This window comes from Mycteria americana, chromosome 1 (genome assembly GCF_035582795.1).
Source record: "Mycteria americana isolate JAX WOST 10 ecotype Jacksonville Zoo and Gardens chromosome 1, USCA_MyAme_1.0, whole genome shotgun sequence".
Taxonomy (NCBI): domain Eukaryota; kingdom Metazoa; phylum Chordata; class Aves; order Ciconiiformes; family Ciconiidae; genus Mycteria; species Mycteria americana.
This window is the reverse complement of record NC_134365.1, coordinates 150,064,610-150,083,151: the sequence shown is the minus strand read 5'-3', so window position 1 is coordinate 150,083,151 and position 18,542 is coordinate 150,064,610. Positions and strand designations below refer to the sequence as shown.

Below are 18,542 nucleotides of genomic sequence, written 5' to 3'. Positions count from 1 at the left end.
GTTTCCCAGTAAAGCCTGCGTGAATCATCCTTAGAAATGATGAATCACGGAAGCCATCCTCCTTCCCAACCTCATTCTGAAACCAAAAATATCCCCACTTGTGTGACATGCCCCACGTCTCCCATCCCGCGGTGCAGGGCCAGTGCCAGGGGGTTGCCCTGGCTTGGGGGCGGCTCTTTGACCAGAGGAGAACCTCTGCGGTACCAGGAGGGACCCCGTACTTCAGTGTCCCTGAGGGAGCCCCGGGGCGAGGGCAGCAGGGTCTCAGCACTAAGCTCGTTGCCATCTGTTTCCCTTTCAGCCCGAGCCGCCCTCGTCCAACAAGTGGCAGCTGGACAAGTGGCTGAATAAAGTCACCCCGCACAAAGCACCCATCCTGACCCACCATGACAGCCCGGCGCTGGAAGCCCATCCCTACTACGGCCGTGTGAAGGCAGAGCGGCAGGAAAGCGAGAAGACCCCGGCCACCGGCCCGGCCGAGCACCGCAGTGGGGAGGGCCGTGCCGCCACCACCGCCGCCGTTGCAGACGGACCGCGGCCTAGGACCGCCAACAAAGCGCCAGGCAGCAAGGGCAGCCGGCAAAAGTCACCCCCCGCTGCCGACGGCGGGCCTCCGAGGCGGGCAGCAGGGAAGAAGGCACCGCGGCGGGCCGAGAGGACCTCTGCCGGGGACGGCCCCCACTGCCCCGGTGCGGAGGAGCCCCCCGGAAGCCACAGCTTCCCGGAAAGCACTGCTGGCGAGGCGTCGAGGGCCCGGCCCGGTGGCAGCAGCAGCGGCGGTGGCTGCAGAGCAGGCCACCGCCGGGAGCCCCGCTCGGCCGCAGCCGGCGAGAAGCGTCGGGCCCGGGGGCCAAGCAAAACGGCGCCCAAATCCAAGGAGTTCATTGAGACCGAGTCTTCATCCTCATCATCCTCCTCCGACTCAGGCTCTGAGTCGGAGCGAGAGGAGCGCCCGCTGCCCAAGGCGCCGGTGGCGGCCGGGGCCGAGCCGCGTGCCAAGGACGCGGGGACCGGCACCGCCAGCAAACCCCACGGCGGCTGCAGTGCCTTTGGCTCCATTAATGCCAGGACTAGTAGTGAAATAGCAAAGGAGCTGGAGGAACAGTTTTACACCCTGGTTCCTTTCGGTAGGAATGAGCTCCTGTCTCCTCTGAAAGACAGTGATGAGGTAAAGTCGCTGTGGGTCAACATTGACTTGGCTCTTTTGTCCAGGATTCCAGAGCGTTTGCCCGAAGAGCCGCTGGCCATGAGCGCCGGAGCAAACCAGGTGGCCAGCCTCCCGCAGGGTAGTAGTGCTGACCCCCCCGCAGAGAAGGGTTTACCGAAATCTAGAAGGAAACGCAAGGTGAGCTTCGGGGGGACCGATCGGGGCGGGTAGGGGGGCCTCTGGCAAGTGGGAGGCAAGCATCGATTGCGCCCGCATCCATTGCTCGATGGCGGTGTCTTCTCTGGACCGGCGCTTCGGAGCTGGGCTTTGTCCCCGCTCACCGCATAGAAACCGGCCAAGCCCCAGGGGAGATGTCATCCCAGGAGGTGATGAAACTCTTGGCCACAAGGGATAACAGCCCCTTGGAGACAGCGCTTGCTGCTGGCACGTGGCTTTCCATGCCTTAGCAAAGACACTGCATTTTAGTAGGATAGTATTCTCTCCTGAGGCTTCTCTCAAAACCTGAGCATTTGGAGGTGATGCTTATGTCGGCAAAGGGAATATAAACGGCTATCTTGTCACGGTCTCCATGGTATCACTGCGTGTGTTGAAAAAGGAGAGGCGACATCTTTTCCCCCCTCAAATTATCAACAAGAGGCGAGTCCTTCAGCCCCCGCTTTGTGGGGGATGCACTCGCAGAGACCTGGGACCTGCCTGGTTCTGCTGCCTCCCTCGCACCCCTGTGGCCCCCTTTTACCTCGGGGCCCTCACACAGCTGTAAGAAGTGGGAGCGTAGTCCATAAGCTGCCCCCTTCCCAGCAGCACCGTCACAGCAGCCGGGTGGTCACATCCACCCCTCCACCATGCCTCTCCCGCATGCTTTCTGAGCCACTGGTGGTGCCGGGGAGAAAGTCCCCTCCGCCCCATGGCCACAGCTGTCCACCGAGGAGGCTTTCTGGTCCATTTGTACCGATCTGATCCCAAAAGTCACTCTAAACTGGAATCGCCATCTGCCCAATTTCTGGACAGTTTTACTGTGCAGTCATCTGTCGCTCTCTGAGCTACTGTACATGTGCAGATTTATCTGCACATTTGGGGGGATCTAAATCAGTTTATCTAAAGCAGTCTTTCCTTTTTTTATCTTTTTTTCATTTTGGGGTTCTTTTTTTAGTATCTGAAAGGTGGCAGCCCTGTTCTGGCCACTGGCAGAGCCATAACAGAGAGCCCTGATAAGCTTTGAGATGTGTTTGTCTGCATTTTCTTTAGGAAGCAGCATGGAAGTAATTGCACAGTACAAAATTCTGGGGAACAGGCAAAGAAAGAGTGGCAGAAGAAAAAGATTTATGCCACAGGAGATGCCAGTGTGATAGTGCCAGGCTATGCACACAGAAGGAAACAGGAGGGCACGATAGAAGAGTAAAATAAATGCAGTCACACCAGAAATGTTTAATCCGACTCTCTGTGGCACATATTATCTTTTACTCTTCTGTCTTAAAGCATTGCTGTTGGTGGTGGTTTTAGTGATATAACAAATAGAAGGCATTCCTGGAGTACCACATTGCCCCTCAGCCTGGAATAAGACCCTCAATGGGAGAGTTGCCATGCAAACTCACAATATGTGATCCCCCTTCCCAAAAAACTTTAAGAATAAGACTAATAAGAATGGATTATCAGACATAATTGCAAAATTAGAAAGCTGTCCGTATTAGTTCCACCTCTGTCATGATCTCAAGATGTGCAATGTAGAGACAGAGGAGGATAGTTAAGCACTGAGGTGTGAGAAGATCTTCACTCCTGTGGAGTATAAGCTACAAAGTTAACCCCATAGCAGCAGCTATAGTGGCAGTGGATAACATTAAAAATGCTGTTACCATGCAGCCAGGCAATAAATACAGCAGAATCAACAGTTCACAAGTAAATCTTAGCCAGCACTGGCAACTAGAGAAGTGTTAGAAGTGGAAAAGGATGTGGACTTTGTAGGGGGTTGGGCAAGCAGAGCCTTTGGAAGACAATGGTAGAACCTAAGGAACACAAGGTGAAATTAAATAGTGGCAGGAAACACTGGCTATGTTCATAATAATAGGTCAGATAGGGCCAAGGTCCAGCCCCAAGTGGTGACACACAGTCATCCATCCTCTTTGTTTAATTGTTAGCATGCTTGCTAACCTGGTTATAGCCTGGGCCAACTTCTGTTCTTCCAAACGCTGTCTGACTCTCGTTCAGGACCGCACAGACTAAGGTCCCTTCCCAAAAGGCAGTCTGAATGTGGCAGACCCTGGTTTGAAGGAGGAGCAAGACGAGTGCAGGGGTGTGAGCTGTGCCATGCCGGCTGGCCTCAGGGCTGGTTGCTGATCTGTTGTATTTACTAATATAGGCATAGTCACTGATGCCAAGAAAAGACAGGGAGAGACAAAAGAGGTATGAGGTTGAGGACTAGCAAGAGAAAAGTGCACAGGAGATGGGCAAAGAGGGCAATATAAAGACAAAATATCCCAAGGTGCAAGTGGGGAAGTGGTTGAAACAATTCAAGTCTTATATTCTACTCCTTTGTTTACACACTGCCTCTTTAGATTTTAGTTTTTTAAGACATGGACCAATCATCTCTGATCCACATTAGGTATATGCTCAAAGAAAGTGTCATCATTAATACCAAAATGCCAGAAAATACTAGCCCTTGACTTGTTGAAATACTTTTGGATCTGTAGTAAATCCAAAACCTACAAGATTATTATTTTTCTCTTCATTCAGTGTGAGAATGAGGAAGAATGCAGAGACATCAAGAAGACTCATTTAGAGAGAGAGGGTTCTTCACGATTAGCTGCCTCTGCCCATAGCATCACAACAGCAAATCACTGCAATATGAATGAAAATAGGTAAGCATTTTCCTTTTTATTTACCACTGAGTCACACAACCAGTTGCAGATTAATGCTGTGTGTTATTTTTTCCTTTAATAGGATTTATTTTTTAATTATCACATTTTATGTTGAAAAATGGGCCACTGCATTCTCCTTTCTTCTGGTTTAATGAACAAGTTAGCAGCTCGTGACACATTTATATACTTGCATTTTTGTCCTATTGCACAAAGAAGTTGTGAGTTCAAGTGTGCAACTCATGGAATGAGTAATTATAGCTAGAGCAGTGCGATCATCCGAGACATATTCCCAAACACTGTGTCATAGGTACCAATTCACATAGGCAACCATCTTATAACCTTTTCTTTCCTTACAGTGTTACGAGTTTCAAACTTAAAGTTTGACTATATGTCAGGGTTTAAATAAAATTATCTATAAACTCTATGGAAAAGACTGAGAAAAATATTCATAACAATGCCTGCAATACTCAGTTCCAGAATATATTTGAGATCCAATGTAGTTGAGATTACAAGCAATCTATTCTGCGTAATTAGCGGGTATTTTAGGACAAAGAACTCAGATTTTAAAAACAATCAGATTTTCAAAGGATGCAGGCCATGAAACACATGATGAATATTTAGCATTTGCTGGCATGGTTTACGCACACAGACCCCTATCAATGTCAGATCAATCATACTGAGTTTCTCTGGGGGATTCCAGCAGTCAAACTTAGACAGGCATCTTTTCAGAGTTCAGCTGCATGCTGCTTAGTACATGCTGGTCATCAGTATTTAAAAAAAAAAATCATTTTTCTGGTAGTATCAGGGTATCTCTTGGGGTGGAACTGCTAAAATTAGAGAATAGCTGTATTTATTGTAGTAGGCTTTTCTGTTGTACACATCACTGATGAGTTTGAGCAATTCTTGTCATTAATACTGGAAAAATCATGGAGAAAACTAATATATATAGTGCTTATTCAAAAATATGCATTCGATTTCTTTGTCCTGACATGTCAGATATGTTTCATAAAGTGAAAACAATACACAGAACAGTTTGTTTTATTGTGGGTGATTGTATGCAGGCATGCCATTCCTGTTACCGCAGTGTCGTATGTTTTACGTTGCATTCATTTTCAGAGAATAGCATGGCTGTCATAGCTTGCTATGTCACAGGGTCAATTCTGTGCTTCCTGGAAGCAAGACAGTAATTTGTGTTTTGCTTGACATTATTTATATTCAGTACTCCTGGTAGCACCTGTACATTAAAGAAACAAAGAAGAAGGTCTTAAATGTATATTTGCCTTCTAATTCTTCCCTGGTCTGCCCTGCTTCCAAAATGTTTCTGTGGTTTATGCTACTGAAGGACATGATATCAAATGCTAATATTCCCACAGCTGAGGATGGGCTACTGAGGCTGTAGCTAAACCAGCAGTGCAGATATCAGGACCCCCTGTCCCTCTTGCAACCAGCGGCTCCTCATGCTGGGACATCCCCCCCTCCAGTTATGCCACCATAGCTGCCTGCAAGGCTCTCCTGTAAATTCACTCAAGAAACTTGTCTGAAACCAGAACTCTTTCTTCCTCTTTTTTTTTTTTTTTTTTTGGCCAGGTTATTAAGGTTGTTATTATTCAGCTCCCAGCAGAGCCACATAGATGGTTTTGTCAGCACAGCTGAGAGCTGGTAGCAAAGAGAGGCGCAAAACCACCTTCAGACATGAGCATTTCCTACTGTGGAATTACAGTCGGAGGTGCAGACTGAGCAAGGCCCTGTTTGACAAGAAAGGCTGCAGCGTCAAAAAAAATGTCAAAACCCCAAATAGCTTGCATCTATGTCGGGTGCCACAATCTGCCCACCCCCAGCAGACCAGAGCTCACTGCAGGTTGTTCTGCACAGCTTCTCGGTATGAGATGATTGTGCTGCTGCAGTTTGACTGCTCACAATACACGTAGGTGGGCCCCACGCAATGTGCCAAAGGCCATGTAGAAGGTCTGCAGCACAACTAGAAATTGCAGCTACTCCTCACAAGCTCTGGGCCAAGCTTTTGAGGCTTGGGTACACTTCCAAAGAGCTATGGCTTCTCTTGGATGCGTTAGGCCTGCACTTTGACGGTCACGTATAAGCATGGCTAGTCAAGGCATGGTTTATGTTTGAAAAGATGAAAAGAAATGACAGCATCATCTTTCACATTCAAAATAGTGCTTAAGATCTTATTTTTCTTAGGGACAGAAGGGCCCGTTGTCCATGTTACACATGCTGAGTCTTGCTTTCGTAAACAGCATTGGTCATTAAAGCAAAACAGTTCACGTTGTGTTTTAAAGGTACTACACTGTGGGAAACAGGAAAGGTTCTGAATTATGATTCATGGCTTCTTTCACAGCTAGTTTTTAAAGACTTGCCAGATAAACGGACAAACGTATGATAAGCGCACATTTAATTAGCTCTGTTCCCTGAAATGATATGCAGAAATATAGTTTGTACCATACTCTTTTTTGCGATTCCATTAAGTATATACTGTCTGATACAGTAACTATAAAGAAGTGAGAAATGTCCATAAAAAGTAATAGGCTGAATAAAGGGGAATGTGACAGCAAAAGGTATTGTGTTAAAATAGTCTGTCTGGCCTTAATCACAGTTTTAGTCTTAATGCAAACTGTCTGCTTAAAAAAACCTTTTATTTTGTGTGTGTTGCTTTAAGATTTTCAGCTAAATGTTTTCTTCAAATTAGTGCATCTGAAGTTTATTTCTGGGCATATTTTTACGGTCTGTCTGACTTCTCCTCATCCAAACCTTCTCCCAAATAAATGAAAGCTGAAAATACTGTCTGTGTTATAGCTTTCTTCTTTAGAAGACGGAGCAGCTCACATTTCTCTGCATCTACTGTTTGCATATGTTCCTTTTGTCTGCAGTACCAGCCTATCTTTCTTTGTCTTCAAAATCTGTATTAGATTAGTATAAACAGTGCTACCAAAGGCTGGGCATTGAGCACAAAGACAAGCCAGTCATCTTTAAACACATTTCCTGTTTTAGTTCACATATGGTTTTATTGCCATGGCTTATAAATTGTCACCTGTAATGGTGAAATAGGGCTCCATAACCTGAACTTACACTTCAGAGCCTAATCTTCATCTCCAGCTATCCCTTAAGAAATGGTGAGCAAGTGGCCATTTATCTCTGGGGTTTTTTTCAAGTACTCTGATACAGACTTTATATTAACTCCAGAATTACAATTTGCCTTGAAGGGAAAGAGGAGAAACATGATACAAATTTGTAAATGAACTCTTGGTCCCAATACTGTAAGCTTGTTTCCAGATACCAATAGACTTTATCCTGCCAGCAGGTTTTAAATTCAAAGTTTTGGTAATATATAAAACATTTACCTTTCTCAAAGCCAGCTTTGTGACACTCCATTACTGTAATTTCCATTTCCAGCTTGGCAATACCAATAAATAAAAATGAGAAAATGCTTCGGTCACCCGTCTCTCCCCTCTCTGATGCATCAAAACACAAATACTCCAACGATGATTTAACTTCCTCCAGCAGACCTAATGGCAGCAGTCTATTACCTTCCATCTCCTCCAGCAAAAAACATAAGGGTGAAATCCAGTCACAGCCACAGCCCGGAGACTTCAATGTAAGTTTGTGCTGTTGTTCACAATATAAAGCCTAGCTCTATATTTTTCACTTTGTATTGCAGTCCGTGATAGTTTTGCAGAATGTTATGCAAAAAACTGTAATAATGAATGTTGTATTGTTTTTCTGATTTGGAGTTTGGCAAGGCACAGAAGAAAGTAAAGAGGGCAGGCTGTAAAGCAGGCAAATACCAAAGGCTACATAAGCAAAAGGTAAAAGCTAATGGCCCAAAACAAATTGCTTGAGGCCTCCAGAGTATCTCTTGGGCACAACCAAGCCCCCTGCATCCAAAAGTGTGGTGCATAAGGCCTCTACTGTATAACTGTATATGTACTCAGCCACTGCCTCACCATGAGTGTGCCTGCAGACAGGTTCTCCTACATGTCTTACAACCAACTTTCTCAGACATTTCTACTTACTCTTGACACCCGTGAACAGCTTAGCACCAGCCTCACAACTCAGCTCCATCAGATATTCAGATACCTCCACCAGGTATTCAGATACCTCCACCAGGGATTCAGATACCTATCAGAGAGTCTTGATCACACCAAATGTGTCTAGAGCACCCTTCCAGATAAGGCCGTATTACTACACCGCATGGTAGCCACTGCCTTCAGAGCACAGAGAGAGAGGAGTAGATGCTGCCACCATTTATGCACAAGTTCTGTGCATAAATGATTAGGATGCTGGAGTAAAGAGCCTGTTAGCTCTTCTGATTGAGGGAATTCATAACACTCTCTCTCTCGCTCGTCTCTCAAAATTATACCCTACCCTCCAGCCTACAGGACACTGCTAGTAGAAGATCAAGGGCAGAATATTGTCACGTCCTCCCCTTGAAGGTGTTCTGCTTTGTGTGAAATACCTAGAAGAAGCAATTTGGGTACCATCGTATTGATGTCCACTCCTGGAGCATCTAGTCAAGCTGTTAGGGCACTCTGCAGCTGCTAGAAAGGCCCATGCTCCTCTCCTTGCTACAAAAGCCATTTATATTTTTTATCCTATACCTCTTTGCTGTATTTGTTAATTGATACATAAGAGGCTTCAAAAGCCTAAGTATTAGTGCCTAAGGAACCTTCAGGAAAACAAACCACCTGAGTTGTAGCAGTGTCTCTTCCAGCCACTTTTGCTGTGGGGATAACTGGCGCCACAGTATATGTAAAGTATATATGTATATACTTAAATATATTTATTTTTTGAGAGTGGAGGCAGAAGTAGTAGCTATAATCTTAATTTTGGACACTTTTTAAAAACCAAGTTATCATAAATTGTGCATTTCAAGAATATCTCACAGCTGCTTTTGGTAAATTGAAATAAAATTAATTACATAAAAATATTCCACTAAAAAGGCAGTTTGACATATCATAGGCATTCATTTATTTTTTCATGGATTAAATGTAAATTTTTAAACATTTTAACTTCTAAAACATAAGTTTAGAGGTTTATAACCCATTCAGAATTATAATTATATGATTCTTCACTGGATATCTTGAAAACAATTTAAATTCCTTCACAGGCAAATGTGCTGGAAATCAAAAGTAAAAGGTGATTGCTTTATGATCCACACCCTTAGCAAATGCGTTTCACTGAGATTTTCTGCATAGCCTAGCAATGCACCATTTGGTCAACATTTTAACAACCTTTGCAATAAAATTCTTATGTATCTGGTTATTCATCTGAAAACTTTAGCCTGCTGAACTGAGCTGGATGTGCCATATAGAAGATGAGAGCTCATGAACTATAAATGTTAAAGTTATGACAAAACTTTGGGATATAAAGTTATGGGATAAAACTTCGTTTTATCCCAGTTTCCCATCTGGCACCTAACTGGCATGCCCAAGTGGTCCTTTGAATTTCTGTCAGAGACCACAAGCCAGGGAGTGGCTTTTATCCGTTTGAGCTTTTTGTCCATTTCCCCTATGGCATTTCTGTCTGTCACCTGACGGAGAACAGTGTTTTCTGGCAGTGGTTATCAGCCAAAAACAACCTGGGGCCCTCTGCTTTGCACTGTACCGGTGCGTAGTAGCCCACACAGCAGGTCACTCGGTGGGACGAAGGGCTCATGAGGCCACATGAAGAACAGGGCTGCAGCTGAGGGAATGTGTGAGACCCTGCCAAAAGACATGTGCTTCCACTGTGGCACAGAGCAGTGATCTTTCGAGCTGATCAGGGGCCGAGAGCAGAAAGAAACCTGGACCTTGGGCTACAAATTCATACTGTACAGGCACATCAGCAGTGCAGCATGAAATGAGTCAAACAAGTGAGCCTGGCTCTCCCGAGGCAAGGTGCAAAGCTAGTTCGGAAGCCGAAGACTAGAGATATAACTTGGTCTTCTAAATGACCACAACGGATCTACTCTTTAATAATTTCACTTACTGCGTTTCAGAGTGTTTTGATAGGTACTAATAGTTCAGCTCCATTTCTTCCGTATATCACACTGAAACTCGAGCCCTTTAGAAAGCGCTCTGTGAATTTGTGGTTATCAGTGACAGGACAGTTATACATACTCCCTGCTGAAATAGTAGGAAAACTAACTGCCAATTTACAACACAATGCAAAGATGGTCTGTTGTTTATTAGTTGCTTTTTTGAAGTTAGTAGCCAATTCCTCAATGTCTTCCATGCTGCTTGTTGTCTAGAAAGCAATTCACATCAATTCAGAAAACGTTCTTCTCTGCAATAAGCCCCAGTCCCAAACAGAGCCTTGGTCACCTCTGTCCAGCACACCCAGGGACTGCAGAAGGACAAAGCTTATCTTCGATGATATGTAAGTACAGATGACTTTAAAATAAAGAAAACAATGTCATTTTCTCCATTTAAAGAGAGAAAAAAGCAATTTGTCCAACAGGAACCGAGACATAGCCAGAAGTATTATAGCAATACTGTACATTGAGAAATGAATGAGACATACTATATAAACTCTTTAATTTTTCATAATACATTAAGCCTCTAATCAGCAGGGCGCAGTGAGGACTGGCTGTTCCCTAAAGGACGGGGAGCCAGGAGCCAAGGGGCAGAAGGTGGCTGGCAGGGCAGGGGTGCCCTGTGCCAGCCAGGGGTCCAGTCCCACAGCACCCAAGCAAGGTGAGCAGGGCAGGCCCAAGGATGGAGTCAGGTTCAGCCAAGAGCCTAGCTCCTCAGGCAAGTCCATCGTGATGAGGCAGGTCCGAGGTCAGGCCAGGCAGTCAGGTCAGGATCAGGTCCGGTGAGGGTCAGACACAGGCCAGTGACTGCCGGGTGTGCCTAGTGACAAGGCAGGTCTGAGGTCCAGCCGAGAAGTCTCCAGGTCAGGGTCCAGATCAGTGAGGGCCATGGCCAGGCACAAGCATGGCTGTGAAAGGGCTGAAGGCAGGCACACATACAATGAGTTGGACAGGGAGTGAAAGCCCAGACCTGAGGTTAAATGCATTTCTTTAGCCCGTGGGCAGAGGGGGGAGGCCCCACATGAGGCAAGACAGGGCCATTAAGGCTTTATTAGCACCCTCGAGGCTCTGGCATTAATTATGCACACATCAGACTATTAATATATAGAGAACCATAGCAAGGCAGGCTGACAGGGGCACCCGTCTTGTGCGCCCTTTGGAGCAAGGGGAGAGGACACACGGAAGCCTTGCATCCCTGAGGCTTGACAGCTGCTGCTGTCATTGCTACTGCTGCTCAGAGAAAGGTTTCACAAAGGCAGGGTGAGTAGGAAGCAACAGTGGTTGGCATGAGTACCTGGAGGGATCCCTGGCCCTTCCCACCTCCACTACATCCTTCAAACAGCCCCTGCACTCCTCCTCTGAAAATAATTTCAGCTTGTAATTGTTTTTCTTTTCTTTTTGGTAAATTAAAATTGCTGGTTCATTTCCCAAGGTCATTTAGGATGTGGTATTATTCAGATAAGGTATAAAGATGAAACTGAAGGTTGAAATCCTCGTATCTAGAAAATCCAGATTCTTTTTGACTTGCAATTGTCTGGCCTGAAAATACTGATTTTTCTAGTGCAGAAGAGGTTCTGTTGAAGCTATGCCTCAGACTGCCTGGAGCAAATACAGCTCTGCAAGCTGTGTGACCTTGACGCGCCTTTTGTACTCCCAGACTTTCACCTACAACATCGCTAACTCTTTTGTACCAAGGGAAACCCTGGGAAAACAGCCCTGTTTCCTCAGGAACTGCTTTTTACCAGAACTGGGATTTAATAATAATAATAATAATAATAATTGTAATAATTGTAATGTTTATTCACACCACCTGGTCTCGGGGACAACTAGAGGGATGGCATATAGAGAATCCAGGTTTCCTACTATAAGGCATAAATAATTCCCACAGACTTCAAAAGGACGTAACTTTTGTTTGTCAAGAAAAGACTGGTGAGATTAATGTCTGTGTGTATTCATGGTAGTCATAAGGAGATGTAAGTTGAAAAACTGTAATCATTTTTTCTGCCCCTTTTGGAGAAAACTCCCCCCTGTGTATATATTCCTATTTTCCCTCCTTCTCCACTTCCCTCCATGTTATTTTTTAACTCTTCCAGTGCATTTATTCAACAATCTCCACTGAGGAAATTTGAAACTGTTTAGAAGTACTACCTAACTCTTCATATTTCTTAGAATACTTTATCATCTCTAATTTACTTGCAACTGTTCAATTTTTCTGCAGTTTATACATGTGCGTATGAGACAGAAAGGTAACAGTGTGCCTGATAAAAGTCAAAATTATAGGACCTGTTCATCTGTTTGCATTAGAAAAAAACACAATCAGAAACAGCTACAACAGAACTATTGTATCTTCATCTGATTTTCCCTCAAGATGCTGACAAAAAACAGGGGGACTGGTTTGTTTTGTTTTTCCCCCAGAATACTGTCATAGGAAAACTGCTTTTTTCACCATCTCTATCATCGAAGAGGCTTTTATCACTTGCTTCCTCCATTAGTGATATATGTGATTTCTCTGGCAGGCATCTTCAACAAAACTGTTTCACCTTTTCAGAGAGAGATACAATAAAACTGTTCGTGTATAGTGCCTTCCATGTAGAATGTCCCCAAGCAACTTGTGGCCCATTAAAAAAAGCAATCTAAAAAGCCAAATAAGATGAAAGACAGAATCAAATATGTCTTAATTTGCCCTTAAAAACCAGAAACAGTTAAATGCCTGTTGTGCTGACTAAAGGAGGGAGATTTTCATGTACTACAACTGTCATCCACAACCTGTACCTAGGAAACACCACCAGAATACCAGCTATACTAAACCTTGATGCTGAAATTACTGTGCAGAGAAGTCACTGAAATGTAGCAGATTAGACTGGCTGCAAATGTTAAATGTCAACAAATTTGACGCATGTTAGAAGGATCAAATTAAACATGGCAGCCAGTGTCTTTCAAATTCATATAGTACCACAGCAGAGGATATGAAGAAATGCAATGCAGTAGGTCTAAAATTATGTAGTAATCCTAATGGCAGCATTTGTCCAAAATGATGCCTATGAAGAATTTCATCTCATAATCCATGAAGTTCTGAATTACTGTAATCCAGCCATGGCTTTAAAGTCTTCATTTTAATCAGAATCTATATTTTTTAAGAGACTAAATCCCTTATATTTGATTTAAAACAACAACTAATTTTTTTTGCCAATCAGTGTCTCTTTGCTTTATTTTCAGTTTATTTTCTCCAGATCATTGACAACAGCTGTCACTAGCAATAAATTGGAACACAAGTAGGTCAATAAAAAGTATATCTTGCTTGGCGAGTGCCGTATACACATACATTGCAATATAAAAGTGAATATAGCTAACAGTCTTCAAAAGGCAGGCAAAATCCTAGTTCCCCTGGTTTGCCATTGTTTACTGCCTGCTCTAAATCTGCTTCGAGGTATCCAGCGTGCCACATGTATAAGTGACATCAATGCTGTTTCCAGTATTAATTCTTAACAAGATTTCCTGGATTTTTGGCCATTCTGACTCTATGAAGAGAACATTTTCAAGGCTACATGATAACGCTTCAAGCCAAATTCAGTCCTGCTGTAATTTCACTGAATGATAGAATTCCCAATAACCGCATTTAGGAACAAAGTCTGTTGTCCTTGAAGTGATAAGCACAGACACGCTGTGGGTGCCGGAGGGCACAGTCCCACACCCTCCTCAAAATGCTGCATGTGTGGTATAAAAAAGAGCAGAGCGTACCCAGCTTCCCAGTTTTCCTTATGGCTAAATCAGAACATGCTCCTCAGGATTATTTTCTCACTTGCATTGTGGGTTACCCTTTCAAACTTGGGGTGTGTTTTTTCTTCACTTACATTTATTTTCCTTTTTTTCTGGCCTTATAGGGGCAAGATAATACATCTTCTTCAGCTTTTTTTTTTTAATTCATATTTTGTTCCACTTTTTGTTCCACCTTTATGGATTTAGGTGCTATACACACCCACCAGCTTTACACTGTCCAAGGCACGTATCCTGCTGTGAGAGAGCATTCCTGTGTTTGTTTGTCAACCAGTTAAACCATATACCCAGAAAATATTAAACCTGTAAAGGTGTTACGCATAGAGCTCATAAAGAGCTCAAAAGATAACTTCTTGGCACATCTCTCTGTTTTGGCTTGAACCCCAAGTCTCTCATTTTCAGTCTCCTCTTCCTTGTTATTCTGCCTCAGAGTGGAAAGGAAAAGGTACTCTTGGGTTGTGACTCCCATAGAACATCTGGAAGTCATCTCACTTTGCATTGCTCAAAATGCCTCAAGGACTCCTGGTCTTGTGAAGTATTTAGAAAGACTTTTGTAGTGCTGAGCACATCCTCAGGAGCACAGTTACAGAATAGAGCTTGGCTCCTCTTTCTTCTCATCAGCAATCTAAAAAAATCACTGGTCAGATAGACCAACTTCCACTACACTAAGTTCCTCACATGCTTGCTTGGGACTGCTCCCAGTTTCTTGGCTTTGGGGGATTTCAAGACTTCATCTGACCATGTCATTCTTCTTCTCCTTCCCTTCTTACTTGTGGCACTGAATTTTCTCATGTGTACACTGCCCATGAGAAAATAACATTAGACTATTAGACAGCAGACACTGCCTCCCATGATTAGATAAGTAAGCTGCCTGTTCTCTGCAAGACTACCTACCCCCTTTTTAGGGACACTTTGTGAGAGCTTTGTCTGGTGGGAAACAGGTGCTTAATCAGCTCTAGCAGGAGATTCTCACAGGGTGAAGAATTTATAGCCACTATTCCCTGTCGTCAAAGAAAAGCCAGAGCTGTGGACCTCATTTGCACTTACAAGCTACATCCATGTCCCTCCTCTGTTCCTATGGGCAAGTGGTCCAGCACTGCTTATGTTTGTATGATTAAACTGTCTTCACTCCCCAAAACAAAGAACAGTCCCTGCCTCCTGAGAACAGTCCCTGGCCTGTGCTGTACCCCAGCTGTTCCCAGGCATTGTCTGGGACCAAGCTCAAAACTATGCCAGGGAGAGTATTAGCAATTAAACAGCATGGATGATCAAACGATAGAGCTGGTATCCTTGCCCTGCTTATTTCACTTGCACAGACATAGCCAAGGAATGATTTTATTGACAGACTCAGATCTGAAACAGCCTCTGATAATTTTGCCACTCAGGAAAGAGGATTTGTTTGCATCAATTTATTTTGGTGTGCCTTTTTCTTACTCTACAGCTTGACTAGAAAATACCTTTAGTCCACAATGAATCATAACAGTGAGCAGGACAAGGGTCTTCTAATCAGGCTCAGCAAACTCTCCTCCAGGTCCCAGCAGCAGAGCTGATTCTCTCAGATAGGAAAGGACAGTCTCTCCCACCAGTCTCTCCCAGTCTTTCATCACCTCTGCAACTGATGAGCAATGAGCAGATGCCTACAGCAGGTGATGAGCACGCTCCAAACCCTGCAGCTCTTTGACTAGTCTAGGTCTCATACTGATTATGAGGAAGTCTCATCTAACCTCCCATGGTGTTTCTCATTCTCCCATACCTCTGGTTCTTGACAGAGCTTGTTTTCCTCAGGTTTGGTGGCAAATATTGGTTTCTCCTCAAAGAGCTAAAAGTCCATCCCAGTGTAACTCAGAGTTTGTCTTCTTGTGTTGGATCACAGAGCGCTGTGGGTTTTCATCACCCTCAATGCCAGGATTCAAAGGTGTGGTGTGTAAGAGATATTCTAATGCCTCTATTTGCAGCTTAATTCTGAAGTCAGCTTTGCTGTCCCTGTGGCAGTGGTAAATATCTTTACATATGTTTGAAGAATGTGCTTCAAGTCCATTTTCCACAATATAATTACCCAGAAGTTTCCACTTTGGACTAGAAGGCTCACTGTAATGGTCCTAGGGTGCAAAAGCTGTCATCCCTCAAGGAAACCTGGGAGCTTTCCTGATCATTCCTTCAACATATAAAGGATATTTTCATCTTCCAGTGATAACAAACCACACTACCAAATGATCACAACCACTTTAGCCTAAAGAATCACAGGCAGACTGTTCAAACTCATTTTTAGCCTGGGAGTACCCTGTTCATCTTGAGAATCAACAATGAGTCATGGAGCTGGAGAGGGGCTGTGATGACTTAATGCACATGAGGAATATGAATTCCCAAAATCCCTATCAGAAGCTTTCCTGGTCTTCTAGTGCCTGATTATGATTTCTTTCAAATCCTATGATTACTGAAGTTTCTTAGACAGGCATTGCAGGACAGGAGCCCTGGATAGAGTCTTTGTTTCAGGATCGCCTGCTCCTTTCAGTGTAGATACCCCATTCATTGACTCAGGTTTCACATGTACTGTCACTCAACAGTTTCACCCACACCTTGGCTTCTCACTCATCAGAGCTGGAAACATGGGAGCTGGCTGCCAGGTAGTCCCTCTCCCAGAAAGATCTTTCTGCCTTTGGTTTTCAGCTGCCTCTTGAGAATTCAAGGTGTGATACCATGGTATTTTAAAACAATATAAATCTGGACTGCTGTGGTCCTGCCCTCTCTCCCTAGGTGTCTGACTGTAAAGGCTTTCACCCCACCTGCGAATGAAATTAGTTGATTTCATAGAATCATTGAATCATTAAGGTTGGAAAAGACCTCTAAGATCATCTAGTCCAACTGTCAACCCAACACTTCCATGCCTACTAAACCATGCCCGGAGTGCCACGTCTACACATTTTTTGAACTCCTCCAGGGATGGTGACTCCACCACCTCTCTGGGCAGCCTGTTCCAATGCTTGACAACACTTTCAGTAAAGAAATTTTTCCTAATATCCAATCTAAACGTGCCGTGATGCAACTTGAGGCCATTTTGTCTCGTCCTATCGCTTGTTACCTGGGAGAAGAGACCGAACCCCACCTCTCTACAACCTCCTTTCAGGTAGTTGTAGAGAGCGATAAGATCTCCCCTCAGCCTCTGCTTCTCCAGACTAAACAATCCTAGTTCCCTCAGCCGCTCCTCATAAGACTTCTGCTCCAGACCCTTCACCAGCTTCGTTGCCCTTCTCTGGACACGCTCCAGCAACTCAATGTCTCTCTTGTAGTGAGGGGCCCAAAACTGAACACAGTATTCGAGGTGCGGCCTCACCAGTGCTGAGTACAGGGGCACAATTACTTCCCTAGTCCTGCTGGCCACGCTATTCCTGACACAAGCCAGGATGCTGTTGGCTTTCTGGGCCACCTGGGCACACTGCTGGCTCATATTCAGCCGGCTGTCGACCAACACCCCCAGGTCCTTTTCCGCCAGGCAGCTTTCCAGCTGCTCTGCCCCAAGCCTGTAGCGTTGCATGGGGTTGCTGTGACCCAAGTGCAGGACCCGACACTTGGCCTTGTTAAACCTCAAGATATTTCAGAATATCTATTTAACATGCATTGAAAGAGACACAATTGTGGTGCAGGGATGTAATGTTTTCTCCTTCTGCTTTTAATACAGGAGCTCAAGTCCCTATTGTTAATACTTCTTTCATTCCTCTCTCTTTGCTTGTACACTTTGCCCTTGTATTTTTCAGTCTAGATATTGATTTCACATGGATATCTTCAAGTCAAGAATCTGGGTCATGCCCAGAAATTTGTAGTGGATTTTGACTCTTTCTCATGGTCTCTTGTATTTCACTACATTGACATGGTTAGTCTGGGGGATTTTGCGTTTTTGCCAAAATAGAAGTCTCCGCTTATTTTATCCTTGTTCATTCATTTAAATTAGGTGCCAGGCTTTCATTTTGTCTGCTGTTTTTTGCAACAGTAACTCCCTCTCTAGTGTCTGTACTATTCATCTATTCATCTAATCTAAGATTATAACCTTGTATATATAACCTAACTATAACCTTGTTATACTAAGCCCAACAAGATAGTAGTTGTGTAGTTGTGTGATTGAGTAAATTTTTCTTACGTTTGACCTGACTCCAACCAGATTGTTTGTTCCTGTCTTTCTGAAATGCCTATGGCATTATCATTTAAATGGGTCACAAATACTCTCTCTGCCCTCTCCACTTGTAGGCTTCTCTGCTGAACTTCCCAGACCTGCTGGGTCTGCCATAGTGCGCATGAGACTCCCATAACCAGGTACCTACCTTGTACAGTGCCATGGGCTCTCCCTCACCCTGTGCCACCATGTGTGCCATGCCCCAGACACAGCAGTGCCATGTCCCATAAAAAAGCATTTATTTTAAGTTGTGGAATGGGCAGGAGGCCATGATACATCAGGGGAGAACGCTATTTTGTATAGTAATACCTTCTCCCCAGCTTCAGCTCTGTCCTTTACCCTCAAGACGACCATCCTTATCTGTGACCCAACATGTCAGACATGCTCCTGACACATGTCCCAGTATGAAACAGCAAATAGGCAGGGCTGCATACATCTACCTTTCACTTTACATGGTCTTCTTCTCTTACAGGATTTTATTCTCTTCTTGGACTGAAAGTTCAGGGCCTACTGGCACAGCTTCAAAGCTGGACATGGGCTAACCCTGGCTACCCT

General features: G+C 44.3%; 1 protein-coding gene across 1 annotated transcript in view; it reads left to right on the top strand.

The window, feature by feature from the left end:
* The window catches only part of AFF3 (ALF transcription elongation factor 3), a 278,863-nt gene that overhangs the window by 240,707 nt on the left and 19,614 nt on the right, over positions 1-18,542 (top strand). The window contains exons 11-14 of the mRNA XM_075495743.1: positions 302-1,345; positions 3,896-4,020; positions 7,429-7,630; positions 10,265-10,392. Of these exons, the coding sequence (XP_075351858.1) occupies positions 302-1,345; positions 3,896-4,020; positions 7,429-7,630; positions 10,265-10,392 (1,499 nt within the window). The remainder of the gene's footprint in view (positions 1-301; positions 1,346-3,895; positions 4,021-7,428; positions 7,631-10,264; positions 10,393-18,542) is intronic.